Source organism: Misgurnus anguillicaudatus, chromosome 10 (genome assembly GCF_027580225.2).
Source record: "Misgurnus anguillicaudatus chromosome 10, ASM2758022v2, whole genome shotgun sequence".
NCBI lineage: Eukaryota > Metazoa > Chordata > Actinopteri > Cypriniformes > Cobitidae > Misgurnus > Misgurnus anguillicaudatus.
In genome coordinates, this window is record NC_073346.2 from 1,927,321 (window position 1) to 1,950,542 (window position 23,222).

At 40.7% G+C, this 23,222-nt stretch overlaps 2 protein-coding genes across 3 annotated transcripts in view; both read left to right on the top strand.

Annotated features, from left to right (window-relative positions):
• The window catches only part of plecb (plectin b), a 148,665-nt gene extending 139,561 nt beyond the window's left edge, over positions 1 to 9,104 (top strand). Inside the window, 3 exon segments of the mRNA XM_073871771.1 lie at positions 889 to 7,875; positions 8,069 to 8,170; positions 8,335 to 9,104. Coding sequence (XP_073727872.1) covers positions 889 to 7,020 — 6,132 coding nt within the window. The 3' untranslated portion in view covers positions 7,021 to 7,875; positions 8,069 to 8,170; positions 8,335 to 9,104.
• A 1,986-nt stretch (positions 9,105 to 11,090) lies between these two features.
• Positions 11,091 to 23,222, top strand: part of macf1b (microtubule actin crosslinking factor 1b) — a 59,570-nt gene continuing 47,438 nt past the window's right edge. The window contains exons 1-3 of one of the 2 annotated variants that reach the window (XM_055211830.2): positions 11,091 to 11,239; positions 11,420 to 11,451; positions 20,328 to 20,439. In XM_055211830.2, coding sequence (XP_055067805.2) covers positions 11,204 to 11,239; positions 11,420 to 11,451; positions 20,328 to 20,439 — 180 coding nt within the window. In that variant the 5' untranslated portion in view covers positions 11,091 to 11,203. Of the gene's footprint in view, positions 11,240 to 11,419; positions 11,452 to 20,326; positions 20,440 to 23,222 lie in introns of those variants that run through there. The other variant, XM_055211829.2, reaches the window with a different exon arrangement.

Sequence of the window (23,222 nt, forward strand, 5' to 3'; positions counted from 1 at the left end):
CATTGGTGTTGGTTGAGGAGAATCCCCCATTCATATGTAAAGCGCTTTGAATGCTATTTGAATGTATAAATGTAACGATTTATTATAATAAATAATAATCCGATGAGCAGCCAATTTCTTACCCCTTTGTTTGAAGTGAGGTCCCAAAGAATTTTAGTTTAAAGGGCTTTTTGGTCCTTCCCCTATCCTTCTAACTAAAAGAGAATTGAGACATCCCTAGCCCTTCACGTGAACGCACTAAACGGAGGGGTAGGGGAAAGTGTAGAGTTAAGGGAAAGAAATGGGATTGGTACCGTCTTGTTCTGACTGAATAAATGAAATGTAAATGTTTCAACATACATTTTTCATCATAGATGCCTTAACTGTTCAAAAATGTATTATTATTTATTGCTTTAATAACAGATGATTACATAGATGTAAGAACATAATAAATTTACATATTGACATGACAATGCAAGATAATCATAGTTTAAAACTTTACAGATCAAACGACACCATCTATATAACAAGTTAAACTCTAAGAATCTGTTGCATAAACAAGCTACAAACTTATTCCCAATCACCATCCGGAGCACATACATGTACTGTAATAAATTAGCAGGGTCCTCTTCTTTCTGGTGCAATCATGGAAAGACAAATAACTTTTTCAAACTTTGTCCATAATCTGGTCAGGAAATCTAGGATGGCATAAAGGCGAAATAATGAGTGAATTTTCTTAATGACGTCAACTATTCCTTTATAAGTTTCTTTTTTAGTTTCAAACATTTAACTTTTAACCATGTCTCTTAATGAATCTATAATATCTAACTACATAACTACTAAAATGGATGTTTACTCAATTTATTTTACTGTTGTTTTAACTGTTTATTGTTTCTTTCTCTTTTATAGATGGCAAATGCTCAGCAAGAGCAAATTAAACAGGAGAAAACAATTCTACAGCAGACATTCATGTCAGAGAAGGAGATGCTGTTGAAAAAGGAAAAACAAATTGAGGATGAGAAGAAGAAGTTAGAGAACCAATTTGAAGAGGAGGTCAAAAAATCTAAAGCCTTAAAAGACGAGCAGGAACGTCAAAGAAAACAGATGGAGGATGAAAAAATGAAACTTAAGGCCACTATGGATGCTGCTTTGAAGAAACAAAAAGAGGCTGAACAAGAGATGCTTAGAAAGCAAAAAGAAATGCAGGAACTTGAGAGGATAAAGCTTCAACAAGAGAGGATGCTTGCTGAGGAAAACCAGCAACTGCGTGAGAAACTTCTGCAGCTCGAGGTTGTCCAGAAGGTCACTCAGGAGACAGAAAGAACAGTACCTAATGGTCAAAGTATTTGTGAGGAAGTTGACAGTTTCCCTGCGTTATCTTTTGATGGCATTCGTGAAAAGGTGCCTGCAAGCCGACTTTTCGAAATAGGACTTATTAGCAAAACAGATTATGATAAGCTCCAGAAAGGTGAAACCACAGTCCAAGAACTCAGCAAGACAGACAAACTTAAAACAATTCTAAAAGGGAAGGACTGCATTAGTGGCCTACTTGTTCATCCAAATCAAAAGATGTCTATATATCAAGCCATCAAGGAAAAGAAGATTGCTCCTGGCACAGGCCTAGTGCTACTGGAGGCACAGGCAGCCTCTGGATACATAATTGACCCACTTAGAAACAAGAAACTGTCTGTTAATGAAGCAGTTAAAGAGGGTCTCATTGGGCCTGAACTTCATAACAAAATGTTGTCAGCTGAGAGAGCTGTAACTGGTTACAAGGATCCATACACAGAAGCAAAAATCTCCCTTTTTGAAGCCATGAAGAAAGGTCTCATCGGGGAAGAACATGCTATTAGATTGCTTGAGGCTCAGATAGCATCAGGTGGCATTATCGATCCAGTCAACAGTCATCGTGTGCCAATTGAAATAGCCTATAAGCAGGGCCAGTTAGATGCAGCTACCAATAACATCCTACAGAACCCTTCAGATGATTTAAAGGGATTCTATGATCCAAATACCCAAGAAAATACTACATACCAAAAGCTAATGGAAAGATGTGTCACAGATCCAGAAACAGGACTTCTTCTTCTGCCAATCTCAGAGGAGGCGGCTCTAAATGCCAGAACATTCACTGATGAGGAAACAAAAGATGTATTTGACAAGACAACTGTGTCCATACCGTTTGGCAGGTTTAAAGGAAAGACTGTGACCATCTGGGAGATAATTAATTCTGAGTACTTTACAGAGGACCAGAAAAAAGATCTTATCCGTCAGTACAAAACTGGAAAGATTACAGTTGAAAAAATAATCAAAATTGTGCTAACTGTGGCAGAAGAAAAAGAGAAAAAGAATGAACTTACCTTTGATGGCCTGAGAGCACCTGTTCCTGCCACAAAACTACTTGAATCCAAGATTATTGACAAAGACATATATAACAAATTGCAAAGAGGACAACTGTCTGTTAAGGAAGTGTCTGAGATGGAGAATGTGCACAAAGCCTTGAAGGGCACCAACTGCATTGCGGGAGTGATTATTGATTCCACCAAACAAGTAATGTCTTTTTATGATGCCATGAAAATGGACATGATGAGACCTGAGCCCGCTCTTAATCTTTTAGAAGCACAAGCTGCCACAGGATATATTGTAAATCCTATTAAAAACCAAAACCTTACAGTAGATGAAGCTGTTAAAGCAGGTGTTGTTGGTCCAGAGCTTCATGAGAAACTGTTATCTGCGGAAAGAGCTGTAACAGGCTACAAAGATCCGTATACTGGAAAAACAATTTCTCTGTTTGAAGCAATGAAGAAATATCTGATCATGAAAGACCGGGGAATCCGACTTCTTGATGCCCAGCTGGCAACAGGAGGCATTATTGATCCAGTTCAAAGTCACCGTATTCCACAAGACATTGCCTGCATAAGGGGGTGTTTTGATGATGAAACCCACAAGTCTTTGACAAGTCTAACTGATGATGTTAAAGGTTACTTTGATCCAAACACACAGGAATATGTGACTTATCTGCAGCTTTATAAAAGATGTGTTACTGATAAAAAGACTGGCCTTCAACTTTTGCCTTTGTCTGAGCAAGCCATCAATGCCAAGGAGGAGCTGAAGTACACTGAGGCTCAGACCAAAGATGCAATGACTCAGTCAACTGTTGAAGTTCAGAGTGGACCTTTCAAAGGGAGAAGGGTCACCATATGGGAGCTCATCAACTCTAACTATCTTACTGAGGAGCAGAGGCTTGACCTAATGAGGCAATACAGATCTGGGAAAATAACAATTGAGAAGATTACAAGGATTTTTATTGAAATTATCAATGTGAAGGAGAACAAGAACCAAGAAAACGAGTGCTTTAAAGGGCTCAGGGCTCCAGTTCCATCAAAGTCATTGTTTGACTCCAAAATTATTGACAAATCCACATATGATTTGCTGGAACAAGGTAAAACAACTCCAAATGAGGTCAGTAAAAACAATTCGGTCAACAAATACCTCCAAGGCTCTGAAAGCATTGCTGGAGTTTACCTTGAACCTACAAAGGAAAAAGTTAGCATCTACCAAGCAATGAGAAAGAAATTCCTCAGACAGAACACGGGTATTGCCTTGCTTGAAGCTCAAGCTGCCACAGGTTTCATGGTGGATCCCTCAAGAAATGAGTTTCTCACAGTTGATGATGCTGTTAAAGCAGGCCTTGTTGGTCCTGAGCTTCATGAGAAACTTCTCTCTGCTGAGAAAGCTGTCACTGGATATAAAGACCCATTCACAGGTAATAAGATCTCCCTACACCAAGCCATGGAGAAAGACCTTATCCTGAAAGAGCATGCCATGCCACTCTTGGAGGCACAGCTGTCAACGGGTGGAATTATCGATCCAGTAAACAGTCATCGTGTTCCAGTTGATGTTGCAATCCAAAAGGGATACTTCAGCAAACAGCTTGCCAGCAGCATTACAGAAAGCAGGTATTTCTCTGATCCTGCAACTGATGAGAACATATCATATAAAGTGCTGAAAGACAAGTGTATGACAGACCCTGACACAGGATTAAATCTGATAAAACTCTCCAAACCACAAGCCCCAACAGTTGTGGAGAAAACGTACCTTTACAGTGAAGAACAAACACAGAGTGATCTTTCCACTACTCAAATTGATATACCCGTTGAAGGCCAGGGGTCTATGTCGCTTTGGGATGTCATGAATTCAAATCTGCTGCCTGAGGAGCAGAGGAATCAGCTTCTAGAGGATTATCGTTCTGGCAATATAACAAAAGAACGGATGATAATCATTATAATTGAAATTCTAGAGCAGACGGAAATTGTAAAAGGTGGAGGCATCCAGACATACAGCACAAGAAGACGTCAAATCACCATTGAAGATCTCTATAATGCCCGGATCATTGACCTTGAGACCTACAACTTGTTGAAGATAGAGAGAAAGACTATGCGTGATGTTATGGAGATACAAAGCGTTAAAAAATATTTGTATGGAACTGGCAGTGTTGCTGGGGTGGTGATAGACCTAAATACCAAGATCAGCATTTATGAAGCAATGAAGAGAGGATTAATTAAGCCAGACATTGCACTCAGTCTCTTAGAGGCACAAGCATCCACTGGATTCATCATTGATCCCATCAGGAATGATATGCTTACAGTTGATGAAGCAGTGCGCAAGGGTTTGGTTGGCCCAGAAATTCATGACAAGCTTCTATCTGCAGAGAGAGCAGTCACTGGCTATAAGGATCCGTATAGTGGAAAGGTTATCTCCCTTTTCCAGGCAATGAAAAAGGGACTTGTCCCAGAGGACTATGCCCTAAGGCTACTCGAAGCTCAAGCAGCCACAGGAGGTATTATTGACCCAGAATTGAACTTCCATCTGCCAACAGATATTGCCACACAACGTGGATACATCAACAAAGAGACCACTGAAAAGTTATCGGAGGAGTTTAAAGGATATGTTGACCCACTAACTGAAGAGAAGATCTCATATGCTCAGCTGATTAAAAGATGCAAGGTTGACAAGATTGGGCTGTATCTATTGTCACTATCAGAGAGAAGGTTGTTGTTCAAAGGAATCAGAAAAGACATTACAATAGAGGAGTTGCTCCTCTCAAGAGTCATTACTGAAGAAACAGTCACTCAACTTAATGAGGGATTATTAACAGTGGAGGAGTTGAGCAGTAAATTGCGGAATTATCTTGAGGGTTCAAGCTCTATTGCTGGTGTGTTTGTTGAGTCTACTAAAGACCGTCTATCCGTCTACCAAGCCATGAAAAAGAATATGATCAGGCCAGGTACGGCTTTTGAACTGTTAGAAGCTCAAGCTGCAACCGGTTATATCATTGACCCTATTAAGAACCTTAAGTTAACTGTAAACGAATCCATTAAGATGGGAATTGTGGGCCCAGAGTTCAAAGACAAGCTCCTGTCAGCTGAGAGGGCTGTGACTGGCTATAGGGATCCTTATACAGGCAAAACAATCTCACTGTTCCAAGCTATGAAAAAGGGCCTTATTTTGAGAGACCATGGCATTCGTCTTCTTGAGGCTCAGATTGCCACTGGAGGAATCATTGACCCTGAGCAGAGTCACCGCTTGCCAGTTGAAGTGGCCTATAACCGAGGTTTCTTCGATGAGGAGATGAATGACATCCTCAGTGACCCTTCAGATGACACAAAGGGCTTCTTTGATCCAAACACAGAGGAAAATCTCACTTACCTGCAACTGATGGAGAGGTGTATTGTTGAACCAGATACAGGTCTTGTGCTTCTGCTACTAAAGGAAAAGAAACGTGAGGGAAAGACTTCTTCCAAATCCTCAGTTCGCAAACGTAGAGTTGTCATTGTAGATCCTGATTCAGGCAAAGAGATGTCAGTGTATGAAGCCTATCGCAAAGGGCTAATTGACCATCAGACATATCTGGAACTTTCAGAACAAGAGTGTGAATGGGAAGAAATCACAATGACGTCATCAGATGGGGTAGAGAAATCCATATTGATTGACAGAAGATCAGGTCGACAGTATGACATTGAGGATGCTATTGCAAGGGGTCTTATTGATCATACTGCAATTGACCAATATCGCTCTGGCACTCTATCAATCACAGAATTTGCTGATATGTTATCTGGAAACATTGGCGGTTTGCGCTCCCGATCCTCCTCATTTGGGTCCACCTCCTCTTATCCAATGAGTCCTGTACCTTCAATCAAAACTCCAACAGCTATATGGAATGATCCAACTGAGGAGACTGGTCCTGTCGCTGGAATCCTTGATACAGACAGCTTAGAAAAAGTTTCAATCACCGAAGCCATGCATAGGAATTTAGTGGATTCCATAACTGGCCAGAGACTGTTAGAGGCACAGGCCTGCACTGGTGGCTTAATTGACCCATCTACTGGAGAGAAATTTACAGTTACCGAAGCAACTGAGAAAGGGCTTGTGGATAAGATAATGGTTGATAGACTCAACCTAGCCCAGAAAGCCTTTAATGGATTTGAGGATCCTCGAACCAAGGTCAAAATGTCTGCAGCGCAGGCCCTGAAGAAAGGTTGGCTTTATTATGAGGCAGGGCAGCGTTTTCTCGAGGTGCAGTATCTTACCGGTGGCCTTATTGAGCCAGATGGCACAGGACGAATGTCTCTAGAGGAGGCAATCAGGAAAGGTTCTATTGATGTCCGTACAGCCCAAAAACTAAGAGATGTGAGTTCTTACAGCAAATACATTACGTGTCCTAAAACCAAACTAAAGATTTCCTACAAAGATGCAATGGACAGAAGCATGGTTGAGGAGGGATCTGGCCTTAGGCTTCTAGAAGCATCATCAACATCCAGTAAAGGTCTCTACAGTCCCTACAATGTCAGTGGTGCTGCATCTGCATCTGGCTCTCGATCTGGGTCCAGAACAGGCTCAAGAAGAGGAAGCTTTGATGCCACCGGATCTGGATTAACCATGAACTTTTCATCATCCTCATACACTTCCACTAGTTACAACCGCAGATTTTAAGCTGGACCCTACAATGGACCCGTCACACGTGGTCCTGCAACATTTAAATAAGGGGCTCTAATATCAGCCTTGATTCTACACACTACAGTTACAAAATGCAAACACATTAATTTGACATAAAGAGAATGCCTTTACTTTGCCTTGCATGTTTGATAATGCATTCCAAAAACTACCAGTATCTTTATCTGGGGACTGTTAGGTTCCTATTTTTATGTAGTTGGGATGCTTAACTTTAAATTACTTGCTTAGCTTTAACCATAGTTTCTAATTGAGATTTATTTCAGTACATATAGATCATTTTTGAAAGTGATTTTGTATTTTTTTTATACTTAAGTACAACATTAGATTTCAGGAGCACTGCTGAGTACATTCTAAATTTTGCCGATCTTTTTTTATCCAACACTGATGGGATTGTATTAATATTTCTTAAAGCATACATTTCTTCATATTATAATTATTATTTTAGAAGGGTTGGGGTTCTTTCAGGTTAATGTACCAGAAAATACACCCATCTTGAAAAGACATGTTTATTATTACTTGTTTTACATATTTGTAAAGACTTGACAAACTGTAGACTGTCAGCCAACTTTTATACTGTATTAAAGTTGCTGCTGGTTTCATAGAATCTGAAAATATCACTACATTTAAAATGAAACACTAAAGGAGAAGAGAACAGATCTTTATCATACGGATTGTCTGTAAGAAAAGTCCATGCCATTTACTGAATCCAATACATCTCCCAAGTCATCTGCAAAACAAGCATCAATTGCTCCTGACCTGGCAAGGCCCAGATTCACTGTCAGTCCTCCAGTGGTGTGTTATCCAGTGAAGATTTAAGAAGTCTCAGGTGTCTGATCCATTCCCCATATATAACATCTGGACAGATCTGGATGAATTTTAGTACTTGTAAGTGGAACAACATTCAAATAAATTGCAGCTTTTTCTGTTGACAACACTGATGCTTATTTATCTTAAACTGTTTTAACTCGTTTGCCTTCTAGAACATCTAAGAGTAGTTTATTCAATTTTGTAGTGATTTGAATAGTATGTATTCTTGACCCATAAAATAGTTTCGCCTGTTGTATCATGTTTTTGACAGAGGTCATCAATTAATAGATGTCAACTTGATGATGCTGCAGATTTGGTCTTGGATCACGAGATTAATGATGCCCATCAGCAGCTCACATCCTTAGACATTCAGGTAATATTGTTTGCTGAAATATGTATGTCTCTTTGATATTTTAATTAAGTAGTGTATGCATGTATGTTTGATACAGAAAAGGTTTTCTTTTTCTTCATTCACTGTTTTGTTGGCTTTATTTTCGTTATTTTGTTGCTTCATAGTATTTTTTATGTTGTTTATAGATCCTCACTGAGACTTACTTCCTTCCATTGCATCCGCCATTTGCATGAAGACACTAGAAGCTAGGGCTACTGTACCTTGAAGTTTGCACTGGATAACATACCAGGAACGGCCACTTTGGTGAACTGCTCCTACAGTATTTTGACATTCACATCAACTGGGAGATTGACTTGGGACTTTACATGTCCATAGTTTTGCAGCCCCGAAATCATGGTGTTTATTTTTGAATAAGATTTCAAATAAGATATTATGCAATAGATGTGCATACCCTTTGTATTATGTTGCTCAGAAAGATACATATTTTTTCTTAACACTGATAAATAAAATTGCATCATTAACTAAACTTATTTAGGTTTATTTGGTGTACGGCAAAATCATTTTTCGTTTATAAATTTCCAGTGCCAAAAAGTTTTTTTGTTTTGTTTGTTTTTGTCATTTGTTGGCCTGTCTGTGTTTCTTTGCTTGTTTTTTATTTAGTGTACTCTTCTGTTTTTTGAAAGTACTTGACTTTTTCTTTCCTTTTTTGATGTATATGTAAAATATTTGTTTGCATGTTTTACCAACTTGCTATAAAGTGTTTTAAAAGTTGAAGAGTAGATTTTGGAAATATTACTGTTATATAAGGAAGATTATATGAGTAAAGATGTATGAAATACTAACTGGTGGATGAACGGTTTTAAATCTTTTCAACAGAGTCCTAATATTGGTAATAGAAAATGAGTTTTTAAGAATAACACTATATTCAAGTGTAAATAAATTTATTTTGGAAACAGTTTGTTGCCTTTCTGATATAAGATGATCATTTCATAATCAAAAACAATGACATCCAACTAAATAAATTATACAGTATATAAAAATATATACTGGTAAGAAGCTGATCATTTGCTAATGTGTTTATCATGATTATTAAAACCTTTTGATCTAAAGACATATGCCTTAAATGTTCTGTACACAAACATACAGAAACACATGTGCATATACAGTACAATAAATAGGATAGACGCTACAAGACACAATGTCCAGTGGCCTGTTGCACAAAGCGAGTTGAACACAGATTTAACCTTGGTAATTTTGGGTTAATTGGTCTCATTATGCTGGCTGTATTTCTAACCTTAAGTTAAAATGCAACGTTCAATATTAATCATTCACGTGAAAGGCTGACATTTTAATTGAACAGCCAATGGCATTTAATATGAGGTAAAGTAGGTGTGCAAATTTGAAGAAAATATTATGCTTTAATATAAGGAAATAAAAAGCATTACATTTGCTTTATATTAAGATGATTATGCTTTTACAGTACCATTTTTGTAGTCTCACGATGACGATAAAATGATTGAAAACGTATAACTCCAAAATATTTCCTTTATAGATTTTTAAAATAATACAAGAACAATACAGTACAGGAACAATGACGAGTCAAGGATAATGAAAAGTCAAAGATGGTATCATATGAAATAAATTCATGATTTAAAATGAGTAGTTTTAATGTGGTGTTTATTCCCCTTTGTGCCGGCCTCGCACTAAAGGATTTTTCAAATCCAGGGCCGATTATAAAATCTGCACACACAAGGAGAATCTTGACAGATTAAACATGCTCACACTACAGGATTTGAAAATCGTGATGCATCAAACACTACAATATATTATTAAAGTCAGCATTATATGAAAATAGCAATTGTCTTATTTTCCACCTCGTGATGTACATCCAAATGAAATGGATTCTGAATTGAGACAAAAGGTAGGGTGGGACTTGATTATTTTTTTCATTCGTCATAACCAGATGTAAAAAGAGAGCTTGTTTTGAGGATAGGATTAGATTAGTGTTTTTTATTAAAGATTTTGAGGGCACATACATTTGTTTAAAATAAAAAAGCTCACAGATAAGTTTTAATTTCACGCCTACCAGAAGGAGTGCTTCACGTTACCTCATGGCAAAGCAATGTAAATGTTTACAAAGATTGTGACACATTTATTATTATTTTTAATGTTCTCATTTGCTTACTAGTACGCTAACGGTTTTCTATACCCACTAGGTCTGTTTAAAACCAAGACATTTTTACCTCAGCTCTTGTTTTAAACAGAACGATCATGACATGTTTTCATGGACGCATTATTCAGGCAGTTTTTGTTGTGTTCAGACTTCCCTAAGCCCTTTCTCCTTCTCTGCTGTGTACCGGACCCATAAAGCAACTTGTTTCACGGTTGTTATTTCAGAAGGTCTGTTATTTACCCCTATCTCTCATTGGCTATTGTGAAAGTACTGATTTAATCATCCTGAATAAAAATCCTAAATATCAAACATGATCAGGACAGCCCCAGTTTGCCAACCTGTGAGCACATTGAGAGGTCTAGGATTTGATCTGTTAACATCACATGTTACATGATAATCTGAGCCAAACATCGGAACTGATCGAGGTCCTGGATGCATTATGTCACTCTGCTCACAGCTTATAGGTCCAGTTTGCATTTGCAATTTTTTACATGAAATTAAACCTGCAGGTTAGATGTGTAGCATAAGTTACCATGGCAATAAACACGGAATTAACCAATCCACCTTTCTGAGATTAGAAACTGAATTTGGTTACAAACAAACAAACTTAAATGGGAAGCAACTGAAACCAGCTTTGTGCAACATGCCACAGACCATTTAGACATTTACAAACATGAACTTTTATGCATATTATATGAACCATTGTACATAGTCAATATTAAGGGATGGTGCCTTTTAGAGGTAAAGAGTTGGAGATGTGACATTACGTTAATGTGTGTTATATGTAGGCTGAGAGACAAAATCCAGAGGGGATCACATTCATAGATGGACAGCCTTGCTGCCATTATGATCCAGACAATCTTTCTGGACTCCCTGTGCCAATGTCGGACCTTTCTTCACACTATGGCAGCTCTAAGGTATTCAGATCAACAGAGTAATAGAATAGTATTTTGGGGGAAAAGCAAAACTTAGATGAAATTATTACTGTAAATTAATACTAGAATAACATAAACTATTTCATAAGAATATTTAAATTTATTGATAAATCTAATAGTGTGTGATAAATCTTGTGTCTCTTTGGTGGTCTTCTGTTTCAGGAAGCAGCTGTACAGAAGGGAAGCCAATATGGGTAAATTAAGCATAAAAAAATATTTTTATTTTCTAATAAACCCCCTCATACCTGTGTACTTGTGTATAGACGGTTTCATCGGACGCACATCACTGTTACGGAATTTAACTTTCAGTCTTTGTTTGTTTAATGGTTTGGTCAAACTGAACTCTGGAACAAATATCTCGTCGAAAATAACAAACGTTTCAGTTTCCTAAAGACGAGGGTAGATGGTGATCATGGATCACCGCTATGTGAAGGGACGTTTGGCAGCCGATCTGTAGTTAACATTGTATACATCATATAGTACAAATTGTACAGTGTAGTTTTTGATATGCTTTTGCTGATTTTAACAAACTTTTTGTGATAATAATTCGTGAGGATTTTGAGTTTTCGTTAAGGCAAAATATGGTCAAATGAATCACATTTTTGAGGGCCTAAACATGCTTGAAAAGCCATGAAACGTTGCACATGCATGAGATGTAGGGAAAATTTAGATGTGGTATAGGCTTTAGAATTAGAATGTAGAAATGGCTCAATAGTGCCACCTACAAAAATTCAAGAGAGCAGGTAAGACCAACCCCAAATGTCACAGGTTTGATAATGATCCTGACCTGCACACACCAACATGGCAATATTCAATTACAGTCATAACACCACCTGCTGTCAATGTGAGCAGGCATTGGTGATAAGTCTTTTATTTAGTGATAACACTAAATAAAAGACTTATCACCAATCTTAACAAAAACACGACTACGCCACCCCAGTATTAATATCTGGGGACCTATTAATACAGGACACACAAGTTCACAGTTCTCCTGACCTGAAAAATGGACAATGAGACGTGGATATGGCAATACACAATTTTTATTGAGAAATATATATTTTATTAAACATTCATAAGCTTAAAAATTGGCCAAGTAATAATAAAATGCCAATTAAACGGCAGTTAGAAATTGCAAAACATGCACTGAGTTTGCCCACAAAATAAGGACACCAACAAACTCAAGGAGCTGGGGCTCCCCAGCAATAGGCCAGGCCGGGTGCTGGACCTCCAAGAGACCCACAGCAAAATAATATAAATGTGCACCAAAAATCACTCACACTAGTGAACGTCACAGCAAAAAGAAAGAAAACTACACAATCAGTACGAGAGGTACAGCACCCGATAACAACCTGCACACCCTGGAACCCACGGCTCCCGAGGAGAAAAGACAATACAATTATTCAAAATGAAACAAAGGAATAATAGGCAACAGCAAAAGCACAAAGTCAAATTATGAAAAGAAAACTTAAGTTCAAATACACACAAATATAACAAGAAAAATAAAGAAATACAAAATGGACACACTTAGCTTTGGGAGAAGCAATTCCAACCCAAATCAGGCGATAAGCCCCTAGACTCAAAAAGAAGGAACGCTGGAGTGTGCTACAGAAACAAAATTCAGCACTAATAGCACAACAAGGCTGTTATTAAAGCCACAGTCCCAGAAAGCAAAGCAAATAGCAGGTAGCCAAGCGAATGCTAGTAACAGATAAGATGTAGTAGCACCCCCCGACCACCAGCTGGCACAAACAAAACAAAAGGAAAATAAAACAAAAAACAAGCGAAGCAAAACAGCAGCGTTGAAGCATCAAGCCATGCAGCGACAGAGCTCAGCAAGAAGCAGCACTGGAAAGAGCATTAGTTGCCTAGTTTACATCTAAAGCCAAAGCAAACACATACAATAAATAAACATACCTGTAAACCGATTATAGGAACAAGTGGGTTTTCCTACCAGAATGCAGGAACTACATCTCCCATCCGGCAGCTCACAGCCTAACACTATTTCCCCAAATAAACCTAATTAGAGAACGTCTCGATATTTTGCGTTAGTAAATCAATATAATTTATTTACCCAGCAGTAGGACAGCAGTCACTCGCACAGTCACTCGCGCACTCAGCGTTATGCATAAACAAAGACACGCTGAGATACCACCCCATAAAACGGGAAACAGTAGCACTATGCGACCCAGGAGAGCACCGAACAGACAGACAGCCTTCCAGAACAAACAATACAGTTAAAAACAAAACTACATCAACCAGACGCAAACGCCAAACACATACCTCTACCACAAAGCAGCGACACACCGGAAAGCGGAACCCTCAGTCAGCTGAGAAATGACGCAGCATCCCGTGTCCTTAGCAACGCCTTTATATACACGTTCACTCACGGGCTCATCAATAATGGGCGTGAACCTCGGCATTACACACACAACTGCGTCTCACCACAATCTATCCCCCATTTTTGTGCCGCCGACCCGGCGAACAAAAAAAACCCCTCAATCCCAAGGTCTAAAAATGGCTGTTACAGCATTAGACACCACTTGAGGGGATGTAGAGGCTCCTACCATACGAGGAAGATGATGAAGGTTGGAATGGTGACCTGCTGTTACCTGACCAATTCGTCGTGGTACAACTACAGATTGTACAGGTGAAGGAACAGACATAACTAAAGGGCGTACCTCAGATGCATCCGCCTCTGATACAACGGAGTCCGAAGACTCACGCACCAACGGGGGAAGAGTTTGCTGTGGTAAAACCAAATCCTCAATCTCCCTATGCCCATTCTGATCTCGCAAATCCATCTCATCCTCTTCACACCACGACACTTCCCGAGATTCTGCAGTCTCCTCCACGGGTATTCGGCCAGGAGGATCTTTCTGCACTCTACCCTTGGGCAATGATCGATGTACAGTGGTCACCTTACTCAGATCTTCCACTGGTGTGATAGAATACACCGCGCCACCCCCCGTCGGTGCTCGCACTACCTGATACACTACCGGACTCCAAATGTCCTGGATCTTATGTCGGCCTTTATGGCCACAATGATGCAGATATACCAACTGCCCTTCCTGAAGCTGTGCATCGCGAACACACTGATCATACTTCATCTTACGTTTATTCGCGGCAGTCTGCAACCGTTCTTGAGCACCCTCAAATGCCACCTGTAACCTGGTTTGATGTTCCTGCACCAAATCGTGCACACTGCCTACCATTGGTTCCTGCACCCTACCAAGCAAGAAAGCCACTGGTAACCGTGGTTCCTGCCCAAATATAAAAAAATGTGGCGACTCACCCGTGGCTTGGTGCGGGGTGGTATTGTAGCAGAACAGAACGTGGGGAAAACACGCAACCCAGTCTCTTTTCCTAGAGGATGGCAGGGTACGTAATAAATTGTGTAGCGTCCGATTAAAGCGTTCGCACTGGCCATTTCCAGCTGGATGATATGGCATGGTGCGAGACTTCTTCACCCCATACGTGTCGCACAGCTGGCGAATCAACGAAGATTCAAAATTACGGCCCTGGTCTGAGTGCAAACCACCTGGGATACCAAACTTGTAAAACCATTCTGTAACCAAGACGTGTGCCACAGTCTCAGCCCATTGGTCCCGGGTAGGAACAGCCTGGGTATATTTACTAAACACATCAGTCATGACAAGGACATTTTCAACACCTGAACTTGATGGCTCCAACACTGTAAAATCGATGGCAAAAATTTAATTTGGCCGTGAAGCCAACAGATGACCCATATAACTCTGGGCTAAAGGCTGAGTGTCCTTGGCAGACTGACACCGGTCACATTCCTGACACCAATGAGCAACATCTGAGTCAAGGCCTGGCCAGAAGCACCACCTTCAAATCAATTCTGCAGTCCTCTCTATCCCCTGATGACCATGTTGCTGATGTAACAAGGTAAACACCTCCAGCTGCAAGGCAGTAGGGAGTAATAACTGCAAGACTTCCTCTCCACCATTTGGAGAGTAAACCCGCCGATAGAGTACTCCGTCCTTCTCCACGAAGCGTTCCCATTGACAGAGCAAAGTCAAAGCCAACTGAGACATCTGCTGGCGGTCCTCTTTTCCAGGGCTTTCCGCCTCCAAAATGGCAAAACCTCAGAAATTACTGGGTCAGCAGCCAGCAATAAACCTAGGTCTACCACAGAATAACCAGGCACGGTAGTGACCATAGACTGAAGTACCTCCACTGAAGGTTCAATCTCCAGGGCCTGCTGCAAAGATGTTGGTATAGCAGTCCCCAGTATTAGTCCCCCCATCAGGAGGATGCTGGCGGGACAGGGCGTCTGCATTCCGATTACTTCTAGCTGATCGATAGTGTATCTCGAAATCAAAGGCAGCGAGCTGAGCTGCCCACCGCTGTTCAGTAGCCCCCAATTTCGCAGTGGACAGGTGACTAAGAGGATTGTTATCTGTATACACCATGCACCGACTGCCCAATAAGTACTCTCTAAATTTCTCTGCCATGGCCCACTTGAGTGCTACAAACTCCAACTTCATGGAGCTGTAGTTTGTCATATTTCGCTCAGTGGGCCTCAGGCTACGACTAGCATACGCGATAGGGCGCACCTGCTTGCTCTTGAGAGAGGACTGCCCCAATCCCCCATGGCTAGCGTCCACCTCCAAAATAAACGGCTTCGGGAAATCAGCATATGCGAGTACAGGGGCCGAGGTGAGTCGTGCCTTTAACTCCTCAAAACTCTTCTCACACGGTGCACCCCAAACATCAACAAACACCTTGCCAGAATGTTTCCTAAGTTTCCCCTTACCAACAGAGAACTCCGCTACCAGCTTATGCAGAGGGGTTGCGATTTTAGCAAACCCCTCCACAAAACGGCGATAGTAGCTCGCGAAGCCTAGAAATGAGCGCAACTCTGTGGCATTAGATGGCTGATGCCACTGGGCCACAGCCTCAATTTTGCCAGGGTCAGTTGCCACCCCCTCTGAGGAGATCACATGACCCAGATAACTTACCTTTGGTTGTAAAAATGCACACTTTTCCAGCTTTACCTTAAGTCCCTCATGTTCCAACCGTCCCAGCACAACCTCCAACCGCTCTAGATGCTGTTCTACAGAAGAAGAGAACACAATAATATCATCCAAATACAAAAGCAGTGAATGACACTGCTGATCACCAAACAAGCGCTCCATTAACCGCTGGAACGTAGTGGGGGCATTGCACAACCCAAACGGCATCCTATTCATTCAAATAGTCAGAAGGGCGTGCAAAAAGCAGTCTTATGCTTATCCACCTCATCAACTGAAACCTGATTGTACCCGCTGGCCAAATCCATAGTGGAGAACCAGCGGGCACCAGTTAACATGTCCAGTGACTCCTCTATACGAGGTAATGGAAATGCGTCCTTCCTGGTTTTAGCATTTAACTGCCGGTAGTCCACGCACATATGTAGACTACCATCCTTCTTTTTAACCAGGACTATTGGAGAAGCATAAGGGCTGCAGCTCTCACGAATTACCTGCGCATCCAGTAGCTGGTTAATGTGCGCCCGCACCAATTCATAATCGGAAGGAGGTATGCGCCGATACCGCTGTCAAACGGGGGTCTCATCAAGAAGGGGAATATTGTGTGAAATAACATCAGTACAACCCAAATCCCCTTCACCAGTGGAAAAGACTGCCTCGTACTTCAAGAGGAGGGCTCGGACTTTATTATGGTCTTCCTCTGATAACAATGGCAAATTCACAGCATTTATCAGTTCTTGCATGGTTGAAACGCCTGCCTGAGTGCCAATAGAACACATGGTCCCAGATAAAGACCCAATCTCTGTGACTCCTGGGGGCTGACTAATAACCTGCACACTAGTTAGTGTGCCAAGCATTCGGTGAGGAAATAGAAGGACATCAATGACATCAATGTCCCTACATTGACAATTGGGATATAAACTATACCTCTGGTCACGCGTACAAGTGCAGGAGAAGCCAATAAACCCACTGGAAGTCCTGAATCCAAAGGCTCAAAAAGTGCTACACCACTAGAAATCTTTTCAGAACAAGTGGCGGCTACCAACTTAATCATCCCGCCAGGTATACGACCTGCTTGAGGACCACGCACCTTCACATTACCCCTCATCTCGGGAAGAGGTTGCAAGCTTACCTGATGGCAGTGCTGCAAAGCCTGAAACACCACCGTTGAAGCACCAGACACTGAGGGAGTCTCGAAAAGGGAAGTCCCGTACTCCCCAAAGAGCTCCTGGTAGCACCGGCCCAGAACATTCATACCCAACACACCAGGGGCCTGGGCACAGATGCCACCAGGCGGCTCCCGGACAACCAATACACCACACCTTGGAATTAGTTTATCACAGAGTTCTACATCCAACTCTATATAACCTATATAAGGAATAGACAACCCATTGGCCGCCCTGAGCTGCAACCACTGACAGGTCTTAAGACGCTCTTAGTCCCATGGCTCAAAATTTTCACGAAAACAACTTTCTGTGATGGTAGACACCATCGAGCCAGTGTCAACCAAGGACGGTACAGATACACCACCCATAACAACTACCAAATGTGGACAGGATGACATCAAATTTAACACATGCCCATCCTTTTGCAACATATCAGAGCCTATATTGTCCCCACGTGAGCTGCGACTCAACAACTCAGTGGAAACTAGTTTTCTGACATAGAATGTGAACGTGACTGCCTATGTTCTGATACCCTGGTGTCTGCTCGGTCAGGTAGAAGAGAACGAGAAGGAACGCACTCTCCATCACACTCACTGGCAAAATGGCTGCGTTTCTGACATCGCCTACACACAATAGAATCATTTCGAACAGGACGAGCATTACGCGATGGTTCGCATAACAATGCAACATTCTTAGCAAGCTGAGTTAACTGCTCTTGCTGTGATTTTAACATCTCCCTAAGCTCAGCCATCTCCGACTGCTGAATACCTGGTGAAGACGCCCCACCCTGCACTCCATACTGAAAACCTTGCGCTAGTGGGACCGAATAGCTATGACTTCTTGCCCCCCCGGCACACCTTCACGCTCCCACCTAATGGCCTCACTACGAACGTCCAATAAAGTAATATTGGGTTAACGACGCACCAATTGTTTTAATTCACGACGAAGGGTGGCATCAAGCACATATTCGACAAATTGATCTCGCAAAAGTACTTCGCAATTAGGTATTACGCTCGGTGACTGCTGTTTCATGAGGGCCAGAGAAAATTCTAACAAAGTCTCCCCCTCTTGTTGCCTTCGGGAAAAGAAAGCCTCCTGCAACGCAATGTATGACTGAGAACAGCCATACAATTCCTGCAAGGCGGTGAAGACCTTATTTGGATCTTCTCGCTACTGAGCCGGTCGATACCTAATCTCTTCCCGTGCCTCCCCCTCTAAGTGACCAAACACAAAAAAAGCTTGATCTGCCACTGAGAGATGTCGAGCCCGCATGCAATCCTGCACTTCCTCAACCCACTCATTAATTCCAATACCGGACCTGCCATTAAATTTCGGACATTTTCGATCCCTAGGAATAAAAACAAGTCGCTCGGCCAGTCCAACACCGGCATCCACAGGTTGAGGTGGAACTTGCGAGGGCCCAGGTATACTGGAAGAATTATCACTAATTGCTGGTAAACTTACCAGGGCCTGTTCTTGTCGCAACTGTAAATTGTCCACTCTTAACTGCGCCACTACGTCTCGTAATTCCTGAAGTTATATGGACTTTGCTGTGGATTCTTGCGTACGCACACTTTACGATCAAATCTGTGCATATGCACGCATTATAAATGAGGCCCCTGTACTGAAGGCATTATGTGTCAAAGTTGTATCATATAAGAATACCATCAATATACCTACCATATTCCTCCTATAATTACCCACCTAAATGCATATCCCTACCGTTAACTGCATTTTCTAAGGCTATTGGGTGGTGGTGGCCTTACATCGCCGCTTGCAGCTTTATTTATGCTTGTTATCAGAAATAAACTACTCTAAAAGAACGTTGTTGTTATTGATTCTTTGCAGAGTTTACCGGAAATTATGTTTGTTCCACCAAAGCTGTTTGTTTATGATGTTATTGATGAAACCGTCTATACTTGTGTACAGTATATATGGAATGTTGCATTCATTGCAGGTGCTTTAACTTCACTCTGTGGCCGTATTTGTAAATGCTTATGGGCAGCTATTTTGGTCATACAAGAACATATCTTCAAATATAAAACACGTGTAAATTGCTTGGGTCACAAAATTTTGTTTCTTAATCTCAGATTTTGTTTAAATCACTTTTCAGGTTGCACCAGTTTGGCAAAATTTGAGTACCTTGGGCACCAAGGAAAAAGGTTTTAACAAAATCTTACTGAAATTGTCAATAACTATAATAGCTAAATAACTAATAACTCAACCAGGTCCCAATAACAAATTTGACATTGAGACAGAAATGCTGTGAACATGAAATTGTGAAGTGATAGACAGGTAAATAGCTGCTGTAAAGTTAAAATATAGGCTACATCTCCACTGTTCTTATACACTGCGAGTATAATTGTTATGGAAATCAATATTTTGATCACATTTTTTCAAGCACATTCACTGATTTCATACCACATCAATATTAGTAACTCCCTTTAATTTTGTATACAGTATAATTTATAAGTGATATATTATATATTCAGGTGTGCATTATTTTTATGCAGGTTTTCTTTTACAGGTAAACTGTAAACATTTTTTAACTCATACTGAAAATTCTATGAAACCATCCAAACTAAAATATTGTGATCAAAATATTGACTTGCATTATAATTAAGCTATGCATGAAGTGACGTTATATACATTTTTGTAACTGCATTTTTTATGTAACATCGTTAAACTGTTTTGAAACTTTTTGTCTTTAGTTTAGAAAATCTTTCATGAGCTAACCAGTGTCTAAGACATATGGAAAACAATCCTGATCCTGTTTTAGAAAAGATTTCCGTCCACACTATACACGGCCATAAATGCATGAACATGGCATTCATGCACACTGACCATGCACAAACACGTGTTAAAGAGCTCATTGCTCTAATAAAAGTTGTTCTCTTTTTCCCTCTTCAGAATGGAGGCAGAGGAGTGGAGTCAGTGGCAAAGTGAATTCAGAGGGCAGATCAGAGCTTTACGACACTGGCTGAAGGCCATGGAGATGAGACTTCCTCCACTCGATCCTGATGTGAGTTCTTCACATACTGTACCATTCAAATGTCTAAGAAAATGTTTGCTTCAGTTTTTTTTCAGTTATTAGGTAAGTAGGAAAAATCTCCTTACTGTACCTTATCCCAAATAAGTGGCCGTGTCTGTTTTCACGGAAGAAAGTTAGATTAGGTCATTCATCTTTTTTGATAACGTCATGTCCATTAACAGTGTCTTAGATTTAAAATTCTACCTGTCTGCATTTGAGCTGTAAGGGTTTAAGCAATGATCATCTAGGGAACGTCATGTCAATTTATAATGTTCTTACAGTGTACATCTGGGGAATCATCTGTTGTTAAAACAATAAAAGTGCGTAGAGCCTCCAGTTAAATAGAGAATGTGACAGAGCTTGTGCTAAACAATAGTTAATATAAGCAAGGCTTTTAAACATCTAAAGGAAATACATACTGGACCAGAGATAGCAATTTCCTCGGAACAGTTAAGACATCTGTTAAAACATTTACACTGTCATTTAGTCAGAACAAACCTGACAAATATATAGTGGCAAGATAAAGTATGTGAACCTTTTGGAATTTCATGGTTTTCTGAATACATTTGTCATAAAATGTGATCTGATCTTCATCTAAATCAAGGGGATTGACAAACATAATTACAGAAGAAAATTCAGATCTTTGATGTCTTTATTGAGAACAACCTCAATGTGAAAAAAGTATGTGAACCCTATTAAGAGTCAGGTTTTAGCACACCTGGAGTCTGGTTAAGATAATACGTTTGGAGGTGTGGACTAAAGCTACTTTGACTGATAAAAACCCCACAAACTTTTGGAGTTTGCTCTGCACAAGAAGAACACACTTATGTGAGCCACGCCTCACCAAAAAGAGCTTTCAGCGGAGCAATGATCGAGAATTTTTGCTTTATATGAAGCTGGAAAGGGATACAAAGTTATTTCAAAGAATTTAGACAAACAATCTACAAATGGAGACGCTTTGGGACTGTTGCTACTGTACCAAGACGTGGGCGACCTGGTGTCAAAATGACACCAGGAGGACAACAAAGACTCATCAATGAGGTAAAGAAACAACCCTGAATGACAGCCAAAGATTTGAAGGCATCATTGGAACTTGCAAACATCTTTGTTCATGAGTCTACAATACATAAAACACTAGCAGGGTATCCACGGCAGGACAACACGAAGGAAGCCACTGCTTACTGAAAAGAAGATTGCTGCATGCCTGAAGTTTGCAAAAGAGCACATTGACACTCCACAGTGTTATTGGCTAAATGTTTTGTGGACTGATGAAACCACAAAAGAAAGGGCATATCATCTGGCATAGAAAGGGCATATCATCATGAAAACATCATCCCAACTGTAAGGTATGGTGGAGGAAACATCATGATCTGAATTCTTCAGGATAATGTGAAAATGTCTGTATGTCAGTTAAAACTGTGTAGAAGGTGAGTGATGCAACAGGACAACGACCCAAAACACCGGAGCAAGACAACAACAGAATGGGAAAAACAAAATCCGCCTTTTAGAAATCAGAGCCCAGACCTCAACCCAATAAAGATGCTATGGATTGACTTGAAGAGGGCGATACATGAATATGACAGAGCTAAAGCAGGTCAGCAGGGAAGAATGGGCAAAACTTCCTCCTCAAGATGTGCAGATCTGATCCACATCTACAGGAAGCGCCTGGTTGAGGTTATTGCTGCCAAGGTTGATCAACCAGAATGTTGAATGAGTGTTTTTAAAGGGATAGTTCGGCCAAAAACGATATTAAACCCATGATTTACTCACCCCCAAGCTGTCCGAGTTGCATATGTCCATCGTTTTTCAGACAAACACATTTTCGGATATTTTAGAAAATATTTTAGATATTTCTGTTCATTAAATGTTATGTTACGGGGTCCAGCAATAGTCCACGACCTTCAAGTCCAAAAAAGTGCGTCCATCCTTCACAAATTAAATCCAAACGGCTCCAGGATGATAAACAAAGGTCTTCTGTGGGTAATCCGTGCGGTGTTTTTGTAGAAATATCCATATTTAAAATGTTATTAACTTTATAAACTAGCTTCCGGTAGCGCCGCCATTTTGGAGTGATGCGCATTCAGGATGAGAGCTTACGCAGCGTACAGAGTTTCTCTGCTGCTGCTCGGTGCCCCCGCCCTCCGAATTTGTCATACGTCACTAAGAAAAGTGCGTACACTACGCTAATCCTCTCTCCTGAGTCTAAGATGGCGGCGCTACCGGAAGCTAGTTTATAAAGTTAATAACATTTTAAATATGGATATTTCTACAAAAACACCGCACGGATTACCCACAGAAGACCTTTGTTTATCATCCTGGGGCCGTTTGGATTTAATTTGTGAAGGATGGACGCACTTTTTTGGACTTGAAGGTCGTGGACTATTGCTGGACCCCGTAACATAACATTTAATGAACAGAAATATCTAAAATATTTTCTAAAATATCCGAAAATGTGTTTGTCTGAAAAACGATGGACATATGCAACTCGGACAGCTTGGGGGTGAGTAAATCATGGGTTTAATATCGTTTTTGGCCGAACTATCCCTTTAATAAAGACATGAAAGATCAGAATTATTTTGAATTATTGTTAGACACATTGGGCTCTTTCTTACACCCGGCTCAATGCAGCGCAATGCGCGACGCAAGTGTCATTTGCTATTTTCCACCCTGCGCAATTATAATTTTCATGTTTAGCGCCGCATTGTTTAAATAGCAAATGCATTTGCGCCCCCCTTTTGCGCCCATGGGCATTCTCGTCTGAAAACGAGGTGTGT